We start from the raw sequence: 27,054 nt of genomic DNA on the forward strand, positions 1-27,054 counted from the left end.
AGCACCAACAGCCAAAACACTGCCAGACAATCAAAGACTGTCGTTGTTCTTATTATTACTCCACTACATGAAAAGAAAAACTGCAGACATTCACTGTGTTCTCTGCAGCTAGTGCCAGCACTAACCATGAAATGTTTACACAGCCTCTACAACGAGGCAGGCAGGGAGCTGTGAGGGATAAGTGTCAAATCTGCTGCTGCTTCTAGATTCAGCCTCCCTAAAATGATTCTCTCCCAGCAACCTGAAGGGAGACAATCAGATTTTCCATCAGAGGTATCTCATACCACCTAAACATATTTCCATTCTGCTATATAACTACAAATAAATCAGATTCCCACTAAGACAAAAATCCAGAGTTTATCTTATCTGTCACTGAACTAACTGCCTCTTTTTCTTATTAGCTTCTTTCCTCTGTCTTCCCATCTCATTTGTCATCGGCACTTTCCCCTTTCTTTTCCATAAAGGAAAAAAAAATAGATTATTTTAGCATTAAACTCCTGGGGTTCAAAGCTACTTTCTTTTCCCATTTCACTTTAATTCCTGGTGGTATAAAGCATTTTGGTTAAAAGAAAGCGTTGTCAAGTACTAAGGATTTGATGTTTATCCCTCAAATTAAACACCTGAGGCAGAGAACTCAATTTCATTTATTTATTCACTCTTTCAATCAATAATTATTTACAGAGATCTTTAAAGATGTCATATACTAAATCAGCGGCAATGACTTCAACATAAAAAAATGCTACTGTGTTTCTCGGATTATCGCTCAGCTCATTTAGCCACATCACTTCAGTTAAATGGTCACTCTGGTATCTAATTAGTGACCAGAAATCAGAACTTCTATTTTTATTTTAAATTCTACCCCCTCTGGGATAACAGGTGTTCATTGTTTTCTTTAATGTAATCCTGTATTCTCCAGTTTTTGTTTTTATTGTTCTCATTAAAATGAGCATATATTACTTCTATAATTTAAAAGCCACAACTTTTTAATTTTTTTAAAGGTGTATTTATTTATTTTGAGAGAGAGGGAGTGCGAGTGGGGTAGAGGTAGAGAGAAAAGGAGAAAGAGAATCCCAAGCAGGCTCCATGCTCAGCCTGACATGGGGCTTGATCCCACGACTGTGAGATCATGAGTCAAAATCAAGAGTCAGATATTCAACTGACTGAGGGACCCAGGCGCCCTCTAATGCCACAACTTTTTAAAAAGCACTTACTGCCTTTTATTAATTCAAACCAATTATTTTATTTATCTTCACCTCTGGTGGAACATTTCAGTGTGTAAAACAGACATTCCTCAGAAAGTTCTACTAAAATGTCTGAAACAGCAAATGCTTAGTTTTCTGGGTAAACCTCAAGATAGTATGCAAAACAATAATAAAATAGATCATCCCCAACATTTTATTTTTGACACTAATTTTATCCTGTCTAAAAAAGCAAACAAAAAACAAACAAACTTATATGCTCTACCAACAAGTAGCAAAATCAAATGATCTCCTTTTGTCTATCCCTGATGCTCTTCCTACTCTATTTTAGGCATCTAATAAGGTGTCTAAAAAGCATTTATTATCAAATAAGCAGGTTAAAGGGTTGATTTTCTCTGAAAATATTCAATTTGTTATTCTTGCATGATAACCTCTGAATCCAGATTTTAACTTTTCATTCCAAATAGACAACAATGGGGAGTAAATCGGGTCTCTCTTGGGTTTCCTTATCCTAGAAAGCTGTAATTTTTGGCCTCTCCCTAAATAAGCAACATTACTTTACAAAGTTTTATTCCAAATAAAAAACATATTTAGTCATACACACACCCACAAAACTTCAAAGTTCCTATTAGACAATATATAGATACTCTGGAAAATGTTAAGAAAAAAATAGACTTCTTAAAGAAAAAAATTAAAAAAAAAAAACGCATGTCTACAACTAAATCTGAATGTTCTCCTCAATTCTAAGAACATCTTTTAAGAAAGCATAAAGCTTTAATGTTGCTGTGTAAGGAAACTTGGGTACATTGAGGAAAAGCTCAAAGGCCCATAATCTCATCACAAAGCAGCAGGGTCAAAAGGCAGAGGTCAGGGAACAGGGGAACAGGGTGAAAAACAGTTCCCACACTTGAGAGGAGACTATATCTCATTTCAGGAGATGGTCAAAAGCTATTCAGTTGTATTTACTAAAATAATACAACCATTTACATTCTCCTTTAAGTCCCAAAGCGAATCTGTATTTCAAAAAGAATTTCTTATTTTTAAAAGCAAGGAATTTAAGAAGTTACTTCTTTCCCCTACATATTAAAAAAAGAAAAAAAAAATCTCTCACACACATACACCAATGCTTCAGCTGTCCCTCAAAGACTGACTTTCAGTTAAAAGCTGTCACCTGACGAATTCAACAGAGTTCAATGGGGCAGAGAAATAAATACTAAATGTGCATACATGTCAACAGACATTTCACATCAAGGCCTCTGCCCCTTAATGATTCAACAAAGTATGTCTACTTCTTGTGGTCCTAGGTCACATTCAGAAAAATCTAAATTTTCACTCTTCCAGGGAAGAATGAATGTGATTTTGTTAAACTTTCAGTCAGTGCAGCATTTGTGCTGGAGACTTTATAATGACTCCTCCAGCAGGCTATTAAATCTGAGGGCTCCAAGTTCTAGGACATTTGTCTGGATATCTCTGCACAATTTCTCACACTCTAACCATAAAATCTGTGTTCCAAGTACACGAGAGAGAGAGAGAGAGAGAGAGAGAGAGAGAGAGAGAGAGATCAAAAGATCAGGAAAAGAGGACTTTTGGAATAAGAGGTGTGGTTTTCGACGGCCTTCCACCCTCCCATACACCCATTTTAGCTCTCTCCCCACTGACCCCTTCCACCAGGGACAAGAAAGTTTACAAGTGGTTAGATTACAAGTGGTTCACAGTACATTGAAGCCCGTCCATCCTTCACTGTGAGGAGTACACAAAATATTACATTTGAGACACACAGCTTTCTTGTATTTATTTTAAATCAAATGGTAGCTAGAACTGCCAATGGAAAAAATAAGCACTGCCAGACAGGAGTGAGAACAACTAAACAAAATAACCTATTTTGGCATACTCACCTCAATGGTACCAATGCTTGTGTTTTAATAAACTGTGAAATCAGTCATTGTTCTTGTGAACAATGGCACAAAGCAAATGAAGTCAAGTTGGAAAGCTCACTTCCCTGGAGCTGAGCCAGAACATTTTAAAAGCCAGACAAAAGTTTATTAAGAAAAAGAATACACTTGAGACAGGAGATGGGAAACATTCTTAAACAATCTGTTATCTTATTACCCCAGCCATTTAAATTTCCTCAAAGGTTAGGGTTAAAGTTGAAGTGAAGAGAAAGTAACCTAGAAAATAAAACAAAACACTGTGGTCCTGGAAGTGAATCATCCATAAACTTTAAGCCTGTAACTGGTCCTAAATTTCTGCTGCTCAAATTATTCCAACCCAAGTCCGTAGCTGATTCTCATCAAATTCCATTTGACACGCTAATGCCAAGTCTTGTGACAGGGAAGACTTCCATGTCAGGGAATCATACAGGAGTCCAAGATGCTCACTCCCCTTCAAAACAATTCCTGTCTTATCTGCCTAGGAGGTAATAATCCCTCCTTGCTATTTTAGTCCCAAACTACAGCAAAAAGGAAAAAAAAAAAGAATGATATAAATTTAGCATACAGAAAGAATATTGTTTAGCAAATTGTCCCTGTTTCCTCAAAGAACGATGAGAAAAGACAAAGGAAAGAAACTAAAGGTATACTAGAAACAAAGTATTAAACCTGAAAAGCCAGGGGAAATCAGAAACTCTGCCCAGTTTCTGCTGGGATGAAGTAACTGGAAGATCTACTTAGACATTAACAACTCTTCACCAAGATGACACTGGAGATTTTGATCAAAAGAATATTTCTGGGGCGCCTGGGTGGCTCAGTCGGTTGAGCATCCGACTTTGGCTCAGGTCATGATCTCACGGTCTGTGAGTTCGAGCCCCGTGTCAGGCTCTGTGCTGACAGCTCAGAGCCTGGTGCCTGCTTCGGATTCTGTGTCTCCCTCACTCTCTGCCCCTACCCTGCTCATGCTCTGTCTCTCTCTGTCTCAAAAATTAAAAAAAAATAAAAAATAAAAAATAAAAAATTAAAAAATTAAAAAAAATTTTAAATTAAGAAAAAAAAAGAATATTTCTTCTTCTTCATATAAAGAGACAACCAAAAAAGCAATAGGTAGTGGCTTCATAAGGACTAAGGTGAAAGGGCGATCTCTGTAGAAAGGATGGGGGGGGGGGGTGCGGGGAAGGTACAAAACGCCTGGTCTGAGTAAATTTATGCCAAACTGTACAGAAGAATTAAGACTCTCAGAAACTTATGTATCACTTCTACCATGTTTCCTCAAACTATAGAAAAATTCCCTGTGTTAATAAATGACTATAAGAATGTACTGTACTCAGAAAAAAGGACGACAGGAAAGGGCAAGAAAACACGCTCTTCAAAGCAGAAACCCGATTCTCCAGGTTTGACCAGGAGAAAATTACGTAAAACAGATGGATTGACATCACAAGGCCTCTGAGATCTAGACAGACTACTGAAAAATATCTTTAAACTGGGTTTCACAGTTTAGAACCAATACCGAAGCATTCAGCATGCTGGTCCTCACAGCAGAGCTGAAATTACAAGTATCTAGTAGTCTAGATCAGCCTAAGTGTTGAAAAACGTACTCCCATGTGTGTCCTCAGATTATGAACAAAAAAATTTTTTTTTAATCTACAGGGAAGGGAAGCAAGTAAGAATACTTTTGTAGTGGTATTCCTAAGAGAGTACAAACATGTGAAAACTAGTCACAGCTCATCAGTAACAGTAGCTTAGCAGCAGCGTTAACTAGACATATTTCCCATTATGTGTTGGCTATACACAATGACTGTCGTGGTGCATAAAATGCCACCTCTTTCTCTTCCATCCAAAAAAGCACATAAGAATGGAACTGAGAGAGAATGGCATCATTAGAGGGAAGACCTTGAATCCATTCCACTTATTTTTTTTTTCATTCCACTTATTTTTAAACGTATCATTTACAGCCTCAGTATTTCAACTACTGTTAATAATTACTGTGACTCAGCTCAGAAAAGACAGGCCCACTAATATGTCACCACCTAGAAGTTGAGGATAGCTGGTCTAGAGGATTTGGAGAAGCAGCAAGGCACAGTGGAAGAGGCGTATGTTGGAGTCAGAGAGGCTGGGATACAATCCCAGTTTTTGGTCTCTGTCAGTTTGGGGAACACCTCACTGAACCTCAGCCTCCTCATCTATAAAATGAGGGAAATGATACCTTCAGGTTATTACGAAGACTAAAAATAATGCTTATAAATCACCAACCACAATTCATGACTCCATAAATGTTAGCTATTTTCATAGCTTCATTGTATAAAGGTGACTTCCTAGAGCGCCTTCTGACTTAATAATGCTAACACATATCTTTGAAAGTCATTTAGAGAAAACATTATTTCAAAAATAGCTTTGTACCAGTGACATATAGAAGTTTATAAAAGAAAAATGTAAGGTATTTACTCAAAATGTTCATGTTAACTAGAACAGTTATAATATTTAATTTAGAATAAAGTTAGTCGAAGTCACGGATTCTTGGAAAAGGCTCAGGGATGTCTAAGAAAGCAACTGTTTCATGTTTTTATCCTCATGATGTGCTATTCCAGCAGCATATAAAATACTTCCACTTTTATTCCTAGAATTCTCACTTCTTAGCTCCTTACACTCATTGTGTTTGAAAAGTAAAGAGGAAAAGACAGTCTTACTGAAAGTTTTTGGTCATTACATGGTGCCATTTCAACAAGTCAAGTCTTAGATGGAACAGAACATTATGCAGGTTACAATAAAGACAAAAACTTTAGAGAAACAAAGAAACTGTCCTGGCTGACCATATCCAAAACTGATATGGGATGCTCATGAAGAAGGAAACTATGAATGCAACTTCCTAAGATACTCCTCTAAAATCACAATGGAAGCTACAACTGATCTTTAGTATAACTACTTTCCGAAATTTCATAAACACTAGCCACCATTTATGTGCTCATCACCTGGCATTAATTTTTAAATAAATAAGACATGTTATATGCTTAAAAAACAAAAACGAGCAAAAAAACCTTGCTAATACCTGCATACTTGTTTGCATAAAGCTGTTTTTTGTTTTTTTTTTAACGTTTATTTATTTTTGGGAGAGAGACAGAGCATGAACGGGGGAGGGGCAGAGAGAGAGGGAGACACAGAATCGGAAACAGGCTCCAGGCTCTGAGCCATCAGCCCAGAGCCTGACGTGGGGCTCGAACTCACAGACCGCGAGATCGTGACGTGGCTGAAGTCGGACGCTTAACCGACTGCGCCACCCAGGCGCCCCTAAAGCTGTTTTTTTTGAAAAAAGGTTATTCATTTATTCATCACAGTTTATGTCAAGAGAGAAGTAATAGGCTAACAAATTCTAGGGGCACCTGGGTAGCTCAGTCAGTTAAGCATCTGACTCTTGATTTCAGCTCAGGTCATGATCTCATGATGTGAGGGACTAAACCCCATACTGGACTCTGTGCTGACAGCTCAGAGCCTGGAGCCTGCTTGGGATTCTCTCTCCCCTCTCTCTCTGCCCCTCCCCCTGCTTGAGCTCCTTCTCTCTCAAAATAAATAAATACTTTAAAAAAATTTTTTTAAATGTTCATTCATTTTCTTGAAAGAGAGAGAGAAAGAGAGAGACACAGACAGAGTGTGAGTGGGGGAGGGGCAGAGAGAGAGAGAGGGAGACACAGAATCTGAAGCAGGCTCCAGGCTCTGAGCTGTCAGCACAGAGCCCAATGTGGGGCTCGAACCCCCGAACCCCAAGATCATGACCTGAGCTGAAGTCAGATGTTTGACTGAGCCACCCAGGTACCCTAAATAAATATTGTTTAAAAAAGAAGAAACTTTAGTAGCTCACCCCAAAGCTGAAAAATACCTTTTTGAAAAATTAATCATGGGGCACCTGGGTGGCTGTCAGTTAAGCATCCAACTTTTCATTTCAGCTTAGGTCATGATCTCACAGTCCTTGACTTCGAGCCCCACGTCAGCCTCTGCCCTGACAGCATGGAGCCTGCTGGAGACTCTGTGTCTCCCTCTCTCTCTACCCCTCCCTGCTCACGCTCTGTCTCTCTTGCTCTCAAAAATAAAAATAAAAACATCAAAAGGAGAAAGAAGGTGAAGTAAATAAATGCATTTACAATATATTGCCAGGAACCATTAGTGCTATGAGGAAAATAAAGCAGGGTTACTGGCAAGAGTGGGGCAGGCAGGGGAAAGAAGGACACTATCTTATACAGGATGGCCTGAGAAGGCAACTCTGAGGAGGTAATACTTGTGCAGAGACCTGAATGAGGAGAAGCAGCACATCTTGCAAAGATGTCGGGCTACACTGTCCAAGAGGGTAGCCAGCCACTAGTGGCTATTAAACACTTGAAACATGGCTAGTCCAAACTGAGATATGAGGTAAAATTACACTGGATTTTGAGATTTTTAAGATGTGTCTCATATTATATTTATAATGGACAATACTGGTCTAGGGGAAGAGGATTCCCGGGAGAGGAGAGAAGATGAACAGGCCATGAGACAAGAACAGCTCGCTGTTTTTAAGGACCTTCAAGAAAACCAACATAGCAGGAAGAATGATCCAGTCAGAAAAAGCTGGAAAGGTAGGTAAAGACCAGATCATGAAGAGCTTTGCAAACCAGGGTGCTATATATCTGTGTCTCTCCCAAAATTCGTGTGTTGAAATTTAATACCAATGTGATGGTATCTGGAGATGGGGCCTGTGAGAAATGGTTAGGTCATGAGGGTGGAGCCCCCATGAATGGGACTCATGCCCTTATAAAAGAGATCCCAGAGAGCTCTCTCAGCCCTTCCACATAAGAGGGCCATCTATGAACCAGGAAGAGGGCCCTCCCCAGACACAGGATCTGTTAGCACCTTGAACTTGGACTCCCAGCCTCCAGAACTGTGAGATATAAATGTCTGTTATTTACAAGCCACCCAGTCTATAGTATTGTTATAGCAGCCTGAACAAACTGAGACACAGGGTAAAGAGTTTGAATCTTAATCCAAATACAAAGGAAGCTACTGAAGAATTTTAAGCCGAAAAAATTATTCTTAGATCCCACTGCCTATTTTGTGGATAACTGGCAGTGTCACCTATACTGCTAGTACAGAGAGATTATCTAATACGGTGATTTCAAACAGGGGTCCCTGGCTCCCTAAGAACCAATATAGATAAAATTGAGAGTCTGTGAACTGATATAATATTTCAAAAAGATTATTAAAAACTGCACCTTTCCGGGGCGCCTGGGTGGCTCAGTCGGTTAAGAGTCCGACTTCAGCTCAGGTCATGATCTCACGGTCCATGAGTTCGAGCCCCGCGTCGGGCTCTGTGCTGATGGCTCAGAGCCTGGAGCCTGCTTCGGATTCTGTGTCTCCCTCTCTTTCTGCCCCTCCCCCGTTCATGCTCTGTCTCTCTCTGTCTCAAAAATAAATAAATGTTAAAAAAAAATTTTTTTTTTAAAAACTGCACCTTTCCTATAAAGGGAACTGCATAGACCTTTTTTTTCCCTTTCCTTGTGGCTGAAATTTTTAAAATTTTTCTTTAATGTTTATTTTTGAGAGAGAGCACACACATGCACGTGCAAGTGGCAGAGGGACAGAGAGACAGGGAGACACATAATCTGAAGCAGGCTCCAGGCTCTGAGCTGTCAGCACAGAACCCCACGAGGGGATCAAACCCACAAACCGTGAGATCATGACCTGAGCTGAAGTCTGGTGCTTAACCGAATGAGTCACCCAGGCACCCCTGTGGCTGAAATTTTAATTTCTCAATCGGTCCTCATGTGGCATATGCGGTATATATCAGTTCTTGTACACTATGCCATTAAAAAAATTTTTTTGTAATGCTTATTTATTTTTGAGAGAGACAGAGTGGGAGCAGGGGAGGGGCAGAGAGAGAAGGAGACACAGAAAATCCAACGCAGCTCCAGGCTCTGAGCTGTCAGCACAAAGCCCAATGCTGGGCTCAAACTCATGGACCATGACCTGAGCTGAAGGCAGTTGCTTCACTGACTGTGTGAAGCCTACTCTATGTCATCTAGAATTAATTTTTTTTAAATAGATATATTTAGTTTTTTCACTCAAAAACAAGTTCAGGCTCATGAAAGAGAGGGGTGGTATGTTCAGAAATCAGTCACTTCATTTACCCATTCAAAATAGATGAAAACACTGAAGCCCACAGATGTCCTAAGTATCAGGCCAGGATTGGACTCTGGCTTCTGCTTGTGCATCCAGCTCTAATTATGGTTTCACAAACAATCATACCTTCCTTTGTCCACACTTTTTCGATTGCAGAACCAACAGAAAGAGATCTTGCAAGTCTAAAATACTGCCTCAGCAGAAGGAAGAAAGGTTTTCTCCTCGCCTGGCAACAGCCCACCCAATAAGAGACTGTTACAATTCAGTGACACTGCAAAGCCACCACATTTTGAATTCCCAGTTTACTCCAATGGACTTTGGATTTATAAGAGGCCCTCCCCGACTCCCCTCTTTGCTTTGTAAAAGAGGAGTACTCTACTTTTTTCTCCAGACTTGCCTATGGTTTTGCTCTAGCTTACATGTCCTGAATTGCAATTCTCTGCTATTCCTGAATAAACCCATTTTTCCTGGTAAAATAACTTGGCGGCTTTATTTGTAAGATTAACAATGTCAACACAGGTAACAACCAAGATACCTCCAATGGTGGTCAGATCAGGGCAGCTCTAACCCACCCAAGTCTGTACATGAGGCCATTGCTTTTAAAGTCATACTTTAGCAGTCTTAACTATGACATGTAGTCTGGAATAAAGGCAAGCCTGAAATGCTTGCTAAACTCAAGTCAAGCTCATCTTTTTTCTGAGCTTAAATAAAATAACTATGGAGCCTAGCAGTGTACTACAAGAACCAGGCTCTAGTTGTCTGTCTGCTGCCAGTCAAATGTGTTCTTTGAGAGGGTCCTTAATCTCTTAGCCTTGGTTTCTTCCCTGATAAATGACGTCCGAGGTCCCTTCCAGGACTAGTATGGCATAATACTGTCAGTCTCAACTAAATTTTGTACAGTTGACCTTTGAACAACACGTTTGAACTGTGAAGGTCCACTTACGTGCAGATTTTAAAAATTAAATACAGCATAGTACTGCAAATGTATTTTCTCTTCCTTACAATAACATTTCTTAGTAACATTTTTTCTTTCTTATTTTATTGTTAGAATACACTACATAAAACATGTAATATACAAAATGTGTGTTGACTATGTTATCGGTAAGTTTTCTCGAGTTTTAGAGGAGCCAAAAGATAATATGTGGGTTTTCAACTGTGTAGGGGGGTTCAGCCTTCCTAACCAAGGGTTAAATGTATTTGAATTTAGACCATAGTCTTCACTGCCTCAAAGCTCTTCTGGAAACCACACCCAAGACAACCAAAGCTAAAAATAAATAGAGGCACCAAGGAAGATATCTAAACAAAGGCCTGTGACAGGGATTGCACCCGTCATACTTCAGTATCCCTCAGCAGAACTGAATCTATGCTACCATTGGAATGCTTTATTTTTTTTAACGTTTATTTATTTTTGAGAGAGAGAGAGAGAGAGAGAGAGAGAGACAGCGAGACAGAGAGTGTGAGCAGGGAAGGTGCAGAGAGAGAGGGAGACACAGAATCTGAAACAGGCTCCAGGCTCTGAGCTGTCAGCACAAAGCCCAACTCGGGACTCAAACTCACAGACTGTGAGCTCCTGACCTGAGCCAAAGTTGGACACTCAACGGACTGAGCCACCCAGGCGCCCCACCGCTGAAATGCTTTAAAATATTCTGGTCACCACACAATTTGTGGACTCATATGTAAACTTTATACTCATTCACTTATTAAACACTGTGTATACGGTTCTATGAAAGAGAGAGGGCAAAGACCGTAAGGCCCCCCCGGGGGCTTGCGTATTTATGTTACTCAAATAAAGGTCCTTCATTTTTCTATTGCCTAAACGATTTGTTGCTGTAAATCAAGCCATATCAATTCCTACAGCTAGGTCTTAGAGGGAGTAAGAGACATAAAAGAAAATTTCAAAATGTCATCTGTCTTCATGTCAACTAATTCTAACAACTTCTATTTACACCTCCTTTCGTCTTATGCAATAACCAATTTGAAATCCTTTTCATATATTTAATACTTAAAAAAATTTAAATATTTCTACTTTAATATCAAAAGGACGTTTTTGATTATGGATACAGTGCATTTTAAAAATATACAGTGAATAGGAAAAGCACAACAGCTACAATGAGCTAAAGAAAGGACAATAGGAAATACCAGTATATCTGTATGTGTATATATACGTATATATGAAATTTTATATATATATATATATATATATATATATATATATATATATATATATATATATATATGAAATCTTTCCCACTGTCGGTAAAGCTAACCTTTACTGGGAGGAGTGTCTAAAAATCGATCTAAAGCCCTGATAACTTTATCATAAGGTCTTAGTCTATCTATTACTTCATCATATGATTTGTGTTCTTAATTTTATTTCAATGCCCCACCACCTGCAAAGCATGAATCCTAGGGACATGTATATGTTAAGAAAAAAAATCTGTAAAGCAATGAGTAAAATTTATGTTTAATAGAAGTCAACTTAGACCTTCTACAGGCAGGGTGACAACTTGCTAAGAAACAGTGTGATAAAAATAGATCAGTTCCATAAAAGTAAAATAGAAACTTAACTATATTTAACTTTGAAATTAATGCAGCAAAACAGAAAATAACCTCCTGACTAATTTGCCTAACTCACTGGCCTTGTTTCCTCATCCTCAAATGTAGCTCTGTGGAAACAGTCAAGAAGATTGTTAGTTGAGAACATGATACTACATTCTCTTGTTTACCTCTCATCTTACTGGCCGCACTTTTTGGTTGTTTCCTCTTCATCCTCCTCACCTCTGAATGTTGGAGTATCTCCAGGATTCAGTCCTTGAGCCTCTTCTCTTTTCTATCTATACTCATTCCTTGGGTCATCCAATTTCATGGCTTTCAGCTCATGTCTATATATAAATTTTGACTGCCGGAGAGATGCCTTGCCTACCTGACATCTCCATTTGAATGTCTAATGGGTACCTCAAACTTAACACGTCCAAAACTGAGCTAATCTCCAGCCTGTTTCTCCATCCATCTTTCTATTTCAGTAAATAGAGATGTTTAAAATTGTTTAGGCCAAAAATCTTAGAATCATCTTTGATCTCTTTCTTTGACTATGAATACCATATCCAATTCATCAGCAAGTCCTGCTGGCTCTACCTCCAAAATATACCCAGTTTCTTACCACTTCACTGCTACTGCTTTGATCCAAGCCACCAACACCTCCCATCTCAAATAATGAAAAAGAGCCTCCTAACTGGTCTGCTCCTAACCTTGCCCTTGACATAGTCTAATCAACAAGAGAGCCATTGCAATCCTTTCAGAGAGTGCATCAAATCTTTCCAATCTTATCTTTCCACTGCTCAAAACCTCCTGGTAGTTTTCCATCTCAGAGTAAAAGCTCAACAATTGTCTGTTAGACCCTACACAATCTCCCTACCCTTTCTCTATGATCATATCTACTACTTTCCTCCCCACTTAGCTCCAACCACCCTGGTGTCCCTACAGTTACCTGCACAAACTAGGCACTCTCCCACCTCATCTTTGCATGTACTGTCTGCAATGCTGTTCCCCAACACAATCCTCATGGCTTGCTTCCTCATCTCCCTCATGGCTCTGTTCTAAGATCACCTTTTCTGAGGCCTTCCCTAACCATCTTATTTAAAGTCCGCAACCCCACCATCCCACCATTGTGCTGGCACCACCCTAGTCTCACTTCCCTGCTGTATTTTTCCTCATAGCGCTCACTGATATCTGGCACTCTGTATTTTCATTCTTTGTTTACACTAGAATGTAAGCACTATGACGGCAGGGATTTTTGACTGCTTTGTTCATAGCTGTCCCCAGTGCCTATAACACAATCCACACCTTAAGGCTTTCAAAACTATTTGGTGAATGAATCATTGTACTGAAATATTATCAGGCAGAAGTGATTAGTACTTCAAAACACCAAATATTATGAGGAGCGAAATCTCAATCACCACACTCATGAATAATACTGCAAAATGAGAAGCCAGTTGGTGTCTAAAAAATGAATTAAAAATTAATTTTTTACTACTTAATTTTATTAAAGCCATCTGCACTGTGCCTGAAGAGTCCCAGGCCCCATCTACAGGTGTTTTAGCTTTACTAGGCATATAGATTGGAAACAGATAAGGAAAAAATACAGGCTTTTTCCTTTCATCATCCCTACTGACAAAAGACCTCCAAGTGATCCAGTACCACAAATGATTACGAAGTTTAGGGAAGAAAAGATTCTAGAAAAATAAAATAATCCCTTCAATCCCAAAAGAGGAATCTCTCCAAATCTCTCTGCAGACGTGTTTTCTAACTTCATTATCACTTAACAAAGCCATTCTTAATATGTACATGAAATTTTAATTGAATAAACAACATGACTATATAATTACACATACAGAAAAACCTGGTACTCATCCCTCTTTTCCAAAAAATCTTTAACTAAAACTAGACTTAGAGTTTTTGTTGAAAATGTTTTGTTGTGAGCCTGGCTTTAAAAGATACTGTCTTAGCTAAGACACGAGTTGATCAGTAGTGGACCTTACAGCTGAACACTTTTGTCTAGTTTGTTTATTATTTAATACACTGTTCTGAATCCCCTCTTCTACTCCCAAAAAAGTAAAAGAGAAAACAAAAATACACACTAGTGCAATCAATAAGGCATGCTATGTCCAAAGCAAGCTGTTCTGAAACGCTATGAGCTAAGTGTTTGACACTGACACAGATAAAGTTCAAGCGATAGATGTCACTTGTCTCACCCATTAGCAACAACAACAACAACAACAAAAAACCAAGATTTAGATCCCAAGAAGGCAAGCATAAAGGAGCGTCAAAAATGAAATCGGTCATTCCTCCACGGCCTCCTCTCAACACTGCGCACTCATCCCTCCCGCCCCCCCTCAACGCAGTCATCCTTTAACGGCCCCTTTCCCAGCATCGGTTCCCAGCTCAGCCCCGCACTGCGCCATCAAATGAGTAAAAAGAAGGAAACGGTGCTCCTCCAAGAAAAGCCAGGCAGTAACACACGGTGCACCCAACTGAGGGGAGAATGTCCAACTACTAAACTCAGAAACAGCGTAGGCAGTGTCAACAAAGCGTCGTGCCGAGTCCCGAGCGTCCAAAGGTCCTCGCCAGCTCCCGTGACACTGCCAAATAGACAGGATTCCAAAAGGTGAGTCGACCGTCATCGCAGAACGCGAGGCGGGAAGCGGCGCAGACCCGGCACAGTCAAGGATGTTAAGTCCAACCAGCCTCCTGCCTGCACTCGCCCAGCGGGCCATCACCGCCTCAGTGGACGCGACGCCCGCCGCCCAGCGGTCTCTGTCGCCGCCTCCCCCGAAGGGGTCTGAGCGCCGCGTCACGTGCCAGGGCTGAAACTTCGCAGCCAGGCGGAGGGAGGTAGGATGCACGGGATCGCAGCAAGGCCGGGGAGTTAGTGCGCCCGGTGACTCACCCGCCGCCTCCGCGAGCAGCTGCGGGCGAGGGGGCCTGAGTGCGGGGTGGGGGCAGTGCCCTAGGGGCCGCCCCCGCCCCCGTTATTAATAACCCCGCGCCTGGGAGGCGAAAGCCCTAGGCGAGCGCCCTCAGCAGCAGGACGCCCGCGGGCTCAGCAGCGCACCCTGCACGCGGAATAAATAACAATGTCATTAAATCGCCGCCCGAGCGCCAGTCCGGATGGAGAGCGGGCGCCGCCGGGAGCCGACTTTGTCTAGAACCCGCCTCCCGCGCGTCCCCGCAGCGTCCCTCGCGTCCCTGAGGGGACCCCCGCGCCGCCGCAGCCCGGCCTTACCCGCCAGCTCGTCGGGCTCCAGCCCACTGTCTGCGTCGATCCCGCAGAGCACGAAGTAGTGCGCGAAGCGGCAGGCGGCCGGGGAGGAGCCCGAGCCGGGGCCGGGCGCCGCGCCGCTCATCCCGGCCGAGCTGCTCCTGCCGCTACCGCTGCTGCCGCCGCCGCCGCCGCTCGGGAAGGCTCGCTGCCTAGGCTGCGGTCTCCGCGCGCCTGTCCTAGGGCGACACCGGCGCGCCCATGGCCGCGCAGCCGCCGCTCGTCACCGCAGCCTAGCTCCACGCTCGGCGCCCGAGAAGCGGCCGCGAGCTCGCGCTCAGTCGGTCCCGAAGCCGGTCCAGGGTGGGGGAGGGGCGCGCAGGGGGAGTGTCGGCGTGAGAGGCTCGCGCCGCCGTAGCTGCGCTTGCGAACTGGAAGCCGAGGCGTCTGGCGCCCGCCGGTCAGCTGAGCGGCGCTCTGGCTGTGGGAGCGCGGGGAGGGCGGGGGCGCCGAAGACCTGCGCGTGGGGCGGGAAGGGAAGGAGGGGGGAGCGCGCTCGCGAGGTGCAGGAGCGCGCGTCTCGGCCGTGCGCGCGCGCGCGCCCCGTGGACTCCGAGGGAGCGCTTGGCGCGCGCAGGATTCATGCCCGCCAGCCGGGGCCGCGGCGCTGGGGGCGGCCGCACACACGCCTGCTGGCCTCCGCCCGCCAACTGGAGGGGTTAGCCGCAGAGCAGGATTCTGTCTTCTAAAGGAGATGCTACCTATCCTAATTAAAAAGAAAAAAACAATGCGACTTTGGGGAAGGTTACAGCTGGTCTGAGATCATTTCCCACAACGGCCTGGACCATTAACATCTTTTAAACTGCGGCGTGTGCAGATGCCTGTCTCGTTTTAAGACCTTAATCCTTGAATCTTTCCCTCAGCCCTCACCCCATCCACAAGCCATCCTTAGTGAATTGGTGACAACTTAATATCCACAAAGCGTTGAGACTCCTAAAAGGATGATTACCTACTCTCCGCTCCCCTTCTGTAATTTACCCTGACATTTTCCAGGTCAATGTAAAGTAGCCAAGGCACTCCAGTTCCCCAGCGCTGTACTCAGTTGATATAATCAGCTCTCCCTGCAGGTATAATCAGAGACTGATAAGGCAACAAGAATTAGACCCTGAACTCTGCTCCTCACAAGGCCATGGCTTTCTTACCCTGCTCTTCCCTCTGATTTTCCACTCAGGAGTTCACTAACCGGGTTTTATTCCTTTGAAAGGTGAAAAACCCAGTGGATTCCATTTCCACGTTGTCATTCCTTCCGTACCAATCCCTACTCTAAGGGTTTGGGTATAAGGCGGGCATAGTGAGAGGTGGGGGGCATCATGAATACCACTCCCTTCCAGGGAGGTACACTGAGAGAATGGACCTCAATTATTTGACTAATGTTTTTTCTGAAAGATATCTATGCATGCATACCATCATTTACTATAGCTTTCTTTCTTCACTTTCCTGTATCTTCACTTTCTCTGCTCAATTTTTAAATGTAAGAAAAATCAAGAAATCAGAATGAACCACAACCTGGGTAATTGACCTTTTGCTCCTAATGCACCCTGTACTTTCTTCAAAGCACTTGTAATGACTTTTTCTGTTTCTTAGCTGGATTGTAAGCTCCACAGAGCAGAAGTCATGCTCTGTGTTTCATCGTGTTTCTAGTATCTAGAAGAACCCTGGTCCCATTAAGCCCCTTAATTCATTTTTATTAAATGAATGAATGAAAGAAAGGTTATTCAGATAGTAAAAAACTTATTGATGCTATGAGAAAATATGCAAACTTTAGTATCTGTAACATTTGTGAGCATATGCTAATTTGGTGTTATACAATTATTGCTTTTCCTCCTACAGAGAGTACTGAAATACATAAAACAATTTCACTAATAAGAAAGAGAGGGAGTCACTGGGATGTGTGTTTCTCCTATTTTTGGTTATAGCTTCTTACAGAATATTAGATTCTAGACTAATCAAACAAAGCACAATAGAAAATTAATTTACCGGGGCACTTGGATGGCTCAGTTAAGCATCCGACTCTTGATTTCTGCTCAGGTCATGATCTCCCAGTTCATGAGTTCAAGCCTTGTGTTGGGCTTTGCACTGACAGCACAGAACCTGCTTGGGATCCTCTCTCCCTCTCTCTCTGCCCCTCCCCTGTTCTCTTTCAACAATAAATAAATAAACATTAAAAAAGAAAGAAAGAGAGAAAACTAATTTACCATTTCCACTATCCAAGAGAGATGTCATTTTTTGTTCACTTGAAAAGCAAGTAGGGGCACCTGAGTGGCTCCTTTGGTTAAATATCGGACTTGATCTTAACCCAGCTCTTGATCTCAGGGTGGTGAGTTCAAGCCCCATGTTGGGCTACAAGCTGGGTGTGAAGCCTACTTAGAAAAAAAAAAGAAAGAAAAGCAATGGATTTAGGAGCTTGTAATCCCTGCATTAATGTCTTTAAGATGAAAAAATAGAAAGAAATCTGAACAGAATTTATTCAATTATGATATATAAATCCCATCAAAATAGACAAAATCTCTAAAAATCTTTCCCAAAGCTTCCAAGAGTCACACATTACAAAATTAAACTCTAATTTGAAAATACCTGCATGCATTCCTTTCTTAAGACATTTTTGTTAATGTTTATTTTTGAGAGAGAGAGACATAGTGTGAGCAGACGAGGGGCAGAGAGGGAGAGAGACAGAATCCGAAGCAGGCTCCAGGTTCCAAGCTGTCAGCACAGAGCCCGACGGGGGCTGGAACCCACGAACTGTGAGATCATGACCTGAGCAAAGTCAGGCACTTAACCACCTGAGCCACCCAGGTGCCCCTACCTGCATGCATTCCTAATTACCACTTCAGAATTACACTGTGTAGGTTTATTCTGCATTAACTTGCAATGAAATAAAAGGATAATCAAGAATAACTATATATCATTGCATACATATTTTCCCGTAAAATAATGACATAGATATAATTTCACTAAACAAATAAAAATGACTTGAAATAAGTCATCCAAAATATTTAAATTGTATTGAGGAGGAGAGGGATCGTATACCTCTTCCCATGCTGAGACAACCCTTGTCAGTACCTTTCTTCACCTCCACCAGGCCATCCACACATACACAAAACCAAAACAGAAGGAATTGCTAAAGTAACTTCAGAGCCGCAGACATTCATTGGACCGCATTTTACTAATAACCAGAATCACTCTACACCACCAGGTTAGCAGTGCTCAATTACTCATTCTTTAGCTTTCTGCGGACAGCGGACCTTAGTGGAGTTCAGCTACCCCAAGCATAAATCATGCCCTCCATTTAAGGAATTACCAGAATCCATCAGAGATAACAAATCATTACCCAGATACTTAGAGCATTGCCTTCAGTTCTGCCATTGTCTCTTGTGTATTTGCTGCCTGAATTGAGAACCTGCAGTAGAGGCAATAATCCCAACTTTAACCTTTAAGTAGCACAAAACATGCCAAATAATCACAATTCCAACCAAAGGAAATCCTGAGTGACATTTTCTTCTGCCGGGGTTTTTGCTTTCTGGGAAAATCTTATCACTGCAGAAGTTGATTTGGAAAATTGGTAATCATATTCTCTCATCATAGTTTTAGAAAAAGGGTAGTTTATGCCAATAAGAGCTTGGTAGGAAAATAGCTGACTCACAATTTTGCATAAATCTGTTTTTACCTTTTATAATGAATCCGATATTAATTTTCCTTTTGTGTAAGTTATTGTGCTAATGCTTTGAGAATATGAAATTTAAAAAGACATAATCCCTCCTCTTCAGGAGTTTATAGTCTAGTAGAAAGGAAAATATTTTTCAAAAATAATTAAAAGACCAAAAATAGAGGAGTACCTGAGTGACTCAGTGAGTTAAGTCTCCGACTCTTGATTTCCGCTCAGGTCCTGATCTCACAGTGGTGAAATTGAGCCCCCCATTGGGCTCTGGGCTGACAGTGTGGAGCCTGCTTAAGATTCTCTCTCACCCTCTCCCTCTGCCCTTCTCTGTCCCCCCCGCCATGCTCTCTCTTTCTCTCTTTCAAATAAATAACCAAAAATAGATAAAAAGTAAAATATGGTATATTCCACATGACAAGTTCAAGAAGCAATATAGGATTTACTGAGCAGAAATGTCAAATCTTATTAAGGAATTCAATAAGATATTGTTATGAAAGTGATAATATTTGAGATGGGTCTTACAAAAGCAATAGGATGTCATGAGTTAGAGATGGGAAGGGGGACATTCCAGGCACAGAAGAAATGACTGGGGTAAAAAATGTGTAAGTATGTTGGGGGGGGAGGGAGTGTCTAGAGGACCATAGTTCACTTGGCTCCAGAGCATGAAGAACGCTGAATGCCAGGGGAGTTGGGTTGACTCACGTTTTTACACTCTTCTAGTTACCTCATGCATTGATGCCTGAATGCTAGTTTACCTAGCTTTGAGTGAGTTTGACACAGAATATTTGAGATCAGCTAAGCCAGTCTTCTCATTTTACGAATAAAAATATGTGACTCTTGGGGCGCCTGGGTGGCGCAGTCGGTTAAGCGTCCGACTTCAGCCAGGTCACGATCAAGTGGTCCGTGAGTTCGAGCCCCGCGTCAGGCTCTGGGCTGATGGCTCAGAGCCTGGAGCCTGTTTCCGATTCTGTGTCTCCCTCTCTCTCTGCCCCTCCCCCATTCATGCTCTGTCTCTCTCTGTCCCAAAAATAAATAAACGTTGAAAAAAAAATAAAAAAAAAAAATATGTGACTCTTACAGAATTTTGGTGATTTACCCCAAACATACATTGTTAGTGGCAGAACCAGGAGCGAAGCCTAAAAGACGGCGTTGTAGGATCTTAAAGGCCTTTTCACTTCTAATATCTATAGTGCTCTGAAATCTCTTTATCTGAGTTGACTAATCTTTCTCTTGTATGCTGCTTACTTCTTTTTAGTGATCCACTTTGGAATTTGCTAATTTTTTCTTCTTTTTATATAATGAAAAATTGTCAAATATAAAGAAAGACTAGAACAATGAACTTCTATATACTTATCACTTAGTTTTAATATTAACATTGTCATTTTGCTTCATCTATTTTTTTTACTGAAGTACTGAAAGTAAATGAGGCATAATATTTGTTGACATTTTGATTATGTCTGTTTATCTAAAGTTTCACATGAATGTCTCCTTACTTTCTTGGTGAAATCTCCAGAACTTCTTTTCTCCCTTTACCTCGCATAAAATATACAACGTTAGTTCCCGTTCATCATCTAGTCGTATTTTCACACTTTTTTCCCCCAATAATGCTATAGTAGATTTATATGTAATTGTTTCCTCAGGATTGCCTTCTTCTTCCGAGAGCCCTTTTCCTTCATTCCATCCAAATTCTTCTCTCAGGAGCTACAATGATATGATATAACTTCACATACACATTTCTCCTTCCTCTCTACAACAGCTGACTGATCTAGAAGGCTTGTGGCCCATCCTGGGCCAATGAGTCATTTGCCATTGATCTTGGACTTGGGGCCCAGAGAGTTGAAGTGGTCTCTCTGCAGGTGACCAACGTTGTAAGCTGAAAATCTCAGGAGGTATCAGTGGTCACATTTCTATTATATGAAGAAAGATAGTAAGAGAGAAGAATGAGGCTGACAGAACACAGAAGACAGAGCAAGCATCCTGTATTGTTATCATGAATTTGACTTTTTTTGCCTGAGCTAATTTAAATTAGGAATCTGGCACTTGCAGCCAAAAGAGCATATATGTAAATGTGATTTGGGGGAATATCAATAGGAAGAATCAGGCACCCTCTTTTCAAAGAGGTCAGAATCAAAGACTTGTGAGGGTCAGGGCATCCTCTTGTAAGTTTTTGGCTCCTCCTGAGTCTGCTGTCCTTCACCCTGCTTACTACTTCTAGTTCCTCTTTTACCCCTTTACATCATTAACCACCTTTTACTAGTCAACAATTGTATTACATTTTCCGGCTCAAATGACTGGTTGTCTTTTGACGGATGTATAATCCAGATGTCCATCATCAGGTGAATGGATAAATATGGTGTGATACACTCACACCGTTAGCTACTACTCATTAGTAAAGAGGAATGAACTACTGGTACATGCAACCAGGTAACGATTGTCAAAAATATGCTGAACAAAAGGTGCCAGATCCAGATGAGTCCATAGTGTATTCGTGAACTTATATGAAGTTCTAAAATGGGCAGAAAGCAGATCAATGGCAGCCTGGGGTCAGGGGTAGGGTGGGGTAGGGAATTGACCACAAAAGAGCACAAGGGAAGTTTTTGGAGGATGCAAAAATCTTATATATATATATAATATATATAATATATATATGAAATATATATATTATATATATTATATATGTATATATATTTTATATATACATATAAATATAATATATATGTATTTAATGTTTATTTTTGAGAGAGAGAGAGAGAGACAGAGTACAAGTGGGGGAGGGGCAGAGAGAGAAGGAGACACAGAATCCGAAGCAGGCTCCAAGCTCCGAGCTATCAGCACAGAACCCGATGCAGGGCTGGAACCCACGAACCGTGAGATCGTGACCTGTGCTGAAGTCAGACGCTTAACCTACTGAGCCACCCAGGCACCCAGGAAAAAGCTTATATCTTGATTATGGTGGTCATTTCACAGATACATACGTTTGTCAAAACTCATTGAATTATCCTCTTAAGATGGGTGCATTTTCATACATGTAAATTATACTTCAATAAAGTCTATTTAAAAAGAAAAAATAGCCAAAAGATATATGGCAATTTTTAATTGCATTCTATGTTTCAAAATGTTACAATTCCAAAGCTCCAATCATTTTAGTTGATTGACAAGAACTGATTTAAATTCTTGCAAAAATCTTGTTCAATTTTCATTTTTCAGCTGGCATTTTTTGAGGCAGTTAGGTGTGCTGGTGAAGGGGACAGCCTCCAGAGTCACACTGCCTGTGTTCAGATCTCACTTCTTCCTTCCTTGCCTATAAGACAACCTGCTTAAGGTTATTAAGTTTTAATTTTCTTATTTGTACAATAGAGATCAAAATAGGGTTGTTGTAAAGTTTAAAGGAGATAAGATACATGCTTAGCCTCGTGCATGGTACACAGAAAGTATAGAATAGATGGAAGGTGTTGTTTCTATGTGCCAGGCATTGAGCTAAATATTTTAATGTACAATACCTCATTAGTTTACTTCAACAGAATTTATGACATCAGAAAACTAGTGCTTGGATATTATTGTAAATATTTGAAATTCTTTTTTTTCTGTTTTTTTTTTTTTTTTACTTTTTTAATGCTTATTTTTTGAGAGAGAGAGACAGAGACAGAGACAGAGCATGTGTGGGGGAGGGGCAGAGAGAGAGGAAGACACAGAATCTGAAGCAGGCTCCATGCTCTGAGCTGTCAGCACAGAGCCCAACATGGGGCTCGAACCCACAAACCGTGAGATCATGACCTGAGCCAAAGTTGGACAATTCATCTGACTGAGCCACCCAGGCACCCCAGTAAATATTTGAAATTCTTAATGAGATTTCTAAGAGGTCTAGTGCTTCTTGGGTAGCACCTCAGAATACACCAGGACATGACCAATTATAATCATATGCAGCAGTGGGGATTTTAGACCCTAGCCCTGGACACACTCAGTGATGTATGATAAATAGCGGAGTGACGGGGTTGGGTGGACCCTGAGTCTGTGCTCAGATAATAGGATAGTTGGAGTTTGGCAGTCAAACTTGGCGTTCAAGGTGAGCCACATCCCTAGATGGTGTCTAGACAGTAAACAAAAGGGGTCAGAAGATTTAGTTGTTGAAAAGGAGAGCGGAAGGGAGGCTCCAATGCAGGCAGCATTCAGAAGTCTGTGCAAGCAGTGAGCTTCAGGAAGTCACAGGAGTCAGTTTCTCCAGGTGGACTAAAAAGTGAAGAGGGTGTATGGGTTGAATTGTGTCTTCCCAAAAGATATGTCCAAGTCCTAATCTCTGTTACTTGTGAGTATAACCTTATTTGGAGATAGGGTCTTTGCTGATGTAATGAATTCAAAGATCTCAGGGTGCCTGGCTGGCCCAATCAGTGGAGTATCCGACTTTTTTTTTTTTTTTTAAGTTTACTTATTTATTTTGAGAGGGAGAAGGAAAGAGACTGCAAGTGAGGAGGGCGGGGCAGAGAGATTGGGAGAGAGAGAATCCCAAGCAGGCTCTGTACTATCAGCGTGGAGCCTGATGTGGGGCTCAGTCTCACAAACTGTGAGATCATGACCTGAGCCAAAACCAAGAGTCAGACACTTAACCAACCAATCCACAAGCACCTTTTTCTTTTTTTAAGTTTTTATTTATTTGAGTAATCTTTATATCCAACATGGGGACACGACCTCAAGATCAAAAGTTGCATGCTCTTCCGACTGAGCCAGCCAGGTGCCCTGAAGCATCTGACTCTTAATCTCAGGGTTGTAAATTCAGGCCCCACCCCACAATGGGTATGGAGCTCTCTTAAAAAAAAAAAAAGGGGGGCGCCTGGGTGGCGCAGTCGGTTAAGCGTCCGACTTCAGCCAGGTCACGATCTCGCGGTCCATGAGTTCGAGCCCCACGTCAGGCTCTGGGCTGATGGCTCAGAGCCTGGAGCCTGCTTCCGATTCTGTGTCTCCCTCTCTGTCTGCCCCTCCCCCGTTCATGCTCTGTCTCTCTCTGTCCCAAAAATAAATAAAAAACGTTGAAAAAAAAATTAAAAAAAAAAAAAAAAGTTAAGGATTCAAGATGAGGGCTTCTGAATTCAGTGTAGACCCTAAATCCAATGCTGATGTCCTTATAGACACAGAAGGGAAGACCATGTGAAGTCAGAGGCAGAAATTGGAGTGATGTTGCCACAAACCAAGGAATGCCAAGTTTTCCCTGGAGACCCCTGAAGCCAGGAGAGAGTCATGAACTGGATTCTCCCTCACAGCCTCCCAAAGGGACCAACACTGCTGGTACCTTAATTTTGACCTTCTGGCCTCAAGAACTGAGGAAATCAATTTCTGTTCTTTTAAGTAACCAAGTTTATGGTAATCTGGTGCAGCAGCCCTAGGAAAATAACATAGAGGGGAACTGGCCAAGGTCCAGTCTGAAAAAGGAACTGGAGACCTAGGTTACCAAAGTTGGACCCAACATACATGGGACCTAGGGCTCATCAAGAGAGAGTGACTTCGCATATAAGACAGAAGCCCAATTCCAATAACATAAGCATAATAACAAATTCTACATAGAAAATGCAGGGACTAGGGGCGCCTGGGTGGCTCAGTTGGTTAAGCATCCGACTTCGGCTCAGGTCATGATCTTGCGGTCCGTGAGTTCGAGCCCCATGTCGGGCTCTGTGCTGACAGCTCAGAGCCTGGGGCCTGTTTCAGATTCTGTGTCTCCCTCTCTCTCTGACCCTCCCCCGTTCATGCTCTGTCTCTCTCTGTCTCAAAAATAAATAAACGTTAAAAAATTAAAAAAAAAGAAAAGAAAAGAAAAGAAAATGCAGGGACTAGATTGGGTAGAAGGTCTAGATTTGAAGCAGAAAATGGGGTAAGGATAGGCCTGGAAAATCACATTCAGATGTTTCCATCCGTGGGAAGGAAAAGGCTCGAAGAGACCAGAACCTGAAATGGTGCAATATTGGGTTTTAAAAGGTCAATAAGCAACTTCGTCTCTCTGCCTCAAGATCAGAACCAATTGAGAAGTAAAGACACAGGACACCAAGAGGTAGAGAACAAAATACAGACTCTATTATCAATAAAGCTGATTAGAAGAGAGAAATTTAGACCTGTGGACAAAAAGCCTTGCTGCTAATTTACTCCCTGTCCCTCTAACCTCCTCCTCCCCTATGCCAGACCCTAGCACAGCACACAGCAGGGGATATTTGAGCCTGCAAAGGATCCACATTTATCCCAGTATTGCTGTCCCGTTTAAACTCCAGGAAGAAAAAAAAATAGCTAAATCTCCAGTGCTTGCAACCTTTCATTAGATTAGCTCTATCCAGTGGAGAAATGAACATGAATGCCAGAATTTAGTATCCACCAGTCAGGGGAGGAGTAAGGAAGGCGTTACTTCTTTAGAAGTCCCTCTCTGTGGAAACCTGAGGCAAGAGGAAAGAAAGTTCCTCCCTAAGAAGTGGTTGTTTAATCAGCATCCATTCCCCTCCTCCCTTACTACGTAGCATTCATATTGTTTGGGTGGGATTGGCCTTACACTTAGCTCTAGGTTGAGAGTTTGTGGACCTATGTCCCTTGTAAGAGATATTGATTCGGGGATGGACAGTTATCCCAAGTTGGTCTAATTAGTGTAGGATTCAGGATAGAAATAAGGAAGTATTCAGTCCCTAGAACTGCTGGTCGCCCTCCCTGTAAGGAAGGCCAGGCCAAGGATGAAGCCAACATACAGAATAGGGCAGAGCCAAGAGAAATTCTAAAAAGCAAATCATATCATGAACCCTGGATCAAATCACACAGGAAGCCTGCCCAATATCTGTCATTTGTCAGTGAATGTAATCCAATTACACTCCTTCTATTGTTTTATCCAGTTGGAGTTATTTCTTTTACTTGCAAATAAAAGTATGCCCCAAATATTAGGGGGTTAATCTCTAAGTTCCCTTTCACTTAAAAAAAAAAACCATATCCTAAATTTAATAGGAAAGAAATATATAATTCCATATTGTGGAAAAAATCCCAGGGCCGTCTCTTAAGGAGGTGACAGTGTTATGCCACTAGAGCCTAAGGGGGGCAAGGCAGGCTGTTCCCTAGAATCAGGGTCCATTGGATGAGTAAGATATTTTAGTAAGATGTTTTCTATAGAAAACATTTTCCATTTTCCTTGGTTGGCTGTATTCCTTCTTACTAACCCAAGGTTGAGAATACAAGAATACAAGAATTCAAATGTGTAGTTTTTATCAAAATTTAGAACACTCATACCTTCTGATTCATCAATTCTGCTTCTCAGAATCTCTCCTATAAAAACACACAAACGATATACGTGCAGTGATATTCCCTGAAACGCTATTCGTGATATTAAAAAAGGAGAGACAATTCTATATCCACCAGGAGGAAATGGTTGCATAAATTCTGGTATATCTAGGGGCGTCTGAGTGGCTCAGTAGGTTAAGTGTCCAACTTCAGCTCAGGCCATGATCTCACAGTTCATGGGTCGGAGCTCCACATCCGGCTCTCTGCTGTGAGCACAGAGCCCCCTTCGGATCCTCTGTGTCCCTCTCTCTCTGCCCCTCCCCTGCTCTCGTGTGCGTTCTATCAAAAATAAATAAACATTCTAAAAAAATTCTGCTATATCTATACAATGCAATGCTAGCGATGAGGTTGCACTGATAGGAAACAATTATGTAATATATAATTGAATGGAAAATCAAGAAAGAAAAACATATAGTGTGATCTTATTGTATTGAAAATAAGCTGTATACGTGCCTGCGCTTTAGAAAAACATGAAAGTCTTCCACCTTTTTTTTTCATATTTCAGTATTGTTGGAAATTTTTACAATAGATACAAAAGATATCGCTTTTTTAATTCAAAACCTTTCTTTTTAAAGTGTATGTATGTATTTTTCTGTGAGACAAGATCATCAATATTGTGAATCATGGCCATTGTATATAAATAACTCAAACTTGTAATTATTTTATTGACTTATTGAGACTAATTCAAATGACTATATCTATTCATATATGCATGTATACACATGTATGCATGATCATTATTCAACAATTCTTACTGTGTGCTTACTATAAATGAGTAAAAGTCCTACAGATATATTGTTCTGCACATATGATAGGTCCAAAATAGTCTCAAGAATGTAAATAAATATTGAAATGAGGCAAAATATGTACATTTATGTATGTGTAATTTTCAATCATCAGAAACATTTAATTTGGTTAATCAATGATGAACTTGATTTCCTGTTATAAATTTGTAATCTTTCCCAATTTCATCTATAAACTTTATAGTTGAAAGCACTGAATTGGATAGCTAACTAGAATATT

At 41.3% G+C, this 27,054-nt stretch overlaps 1 protein-coding gene across 9 annotated transcripts in view; it reads right to left on the minus strand.

The window, feature by feature from the left end:
- Positions 1-15,316, minus strand: part of DENND5B (DENN domain containing 5B) — a 191,404-nt gene extending 176,088 nt beyond the window's left edge. For all 9 annotated transcript variants that reach the window (XM_003988539.6, XM_019834778.3, XM_003988538.6 and 6 more), the window contains exon 1: positions 15,051-15,316. In XM_003988539.6, coding sequence (XP_003988588.1) covers positions 15,051-15,171 — 121 coding nt within the window. In that variant the 5' untranslated portion in view covers positions 15,172-15,316. The remainder of the gene's footprint in view (positions 1-15,050) is intronic.
- Between the last annotated feature and the right edge of the window lie 11,738 nt (positions 15,317-27,054).

The sequence above is a fragment of the Felis catus genome, chromosome B4 (assembly GCF_018350175.1).
Source record: "Felis catus isolate Fca126 chromosome B4, F.catus_Fca126_mat1.0, whole genome shotgun sequence".
NCBI lineage: Eukaryota > Metazoa > Chordata > Mammalia > Carnivora > Felidae > Felis > Felis catus.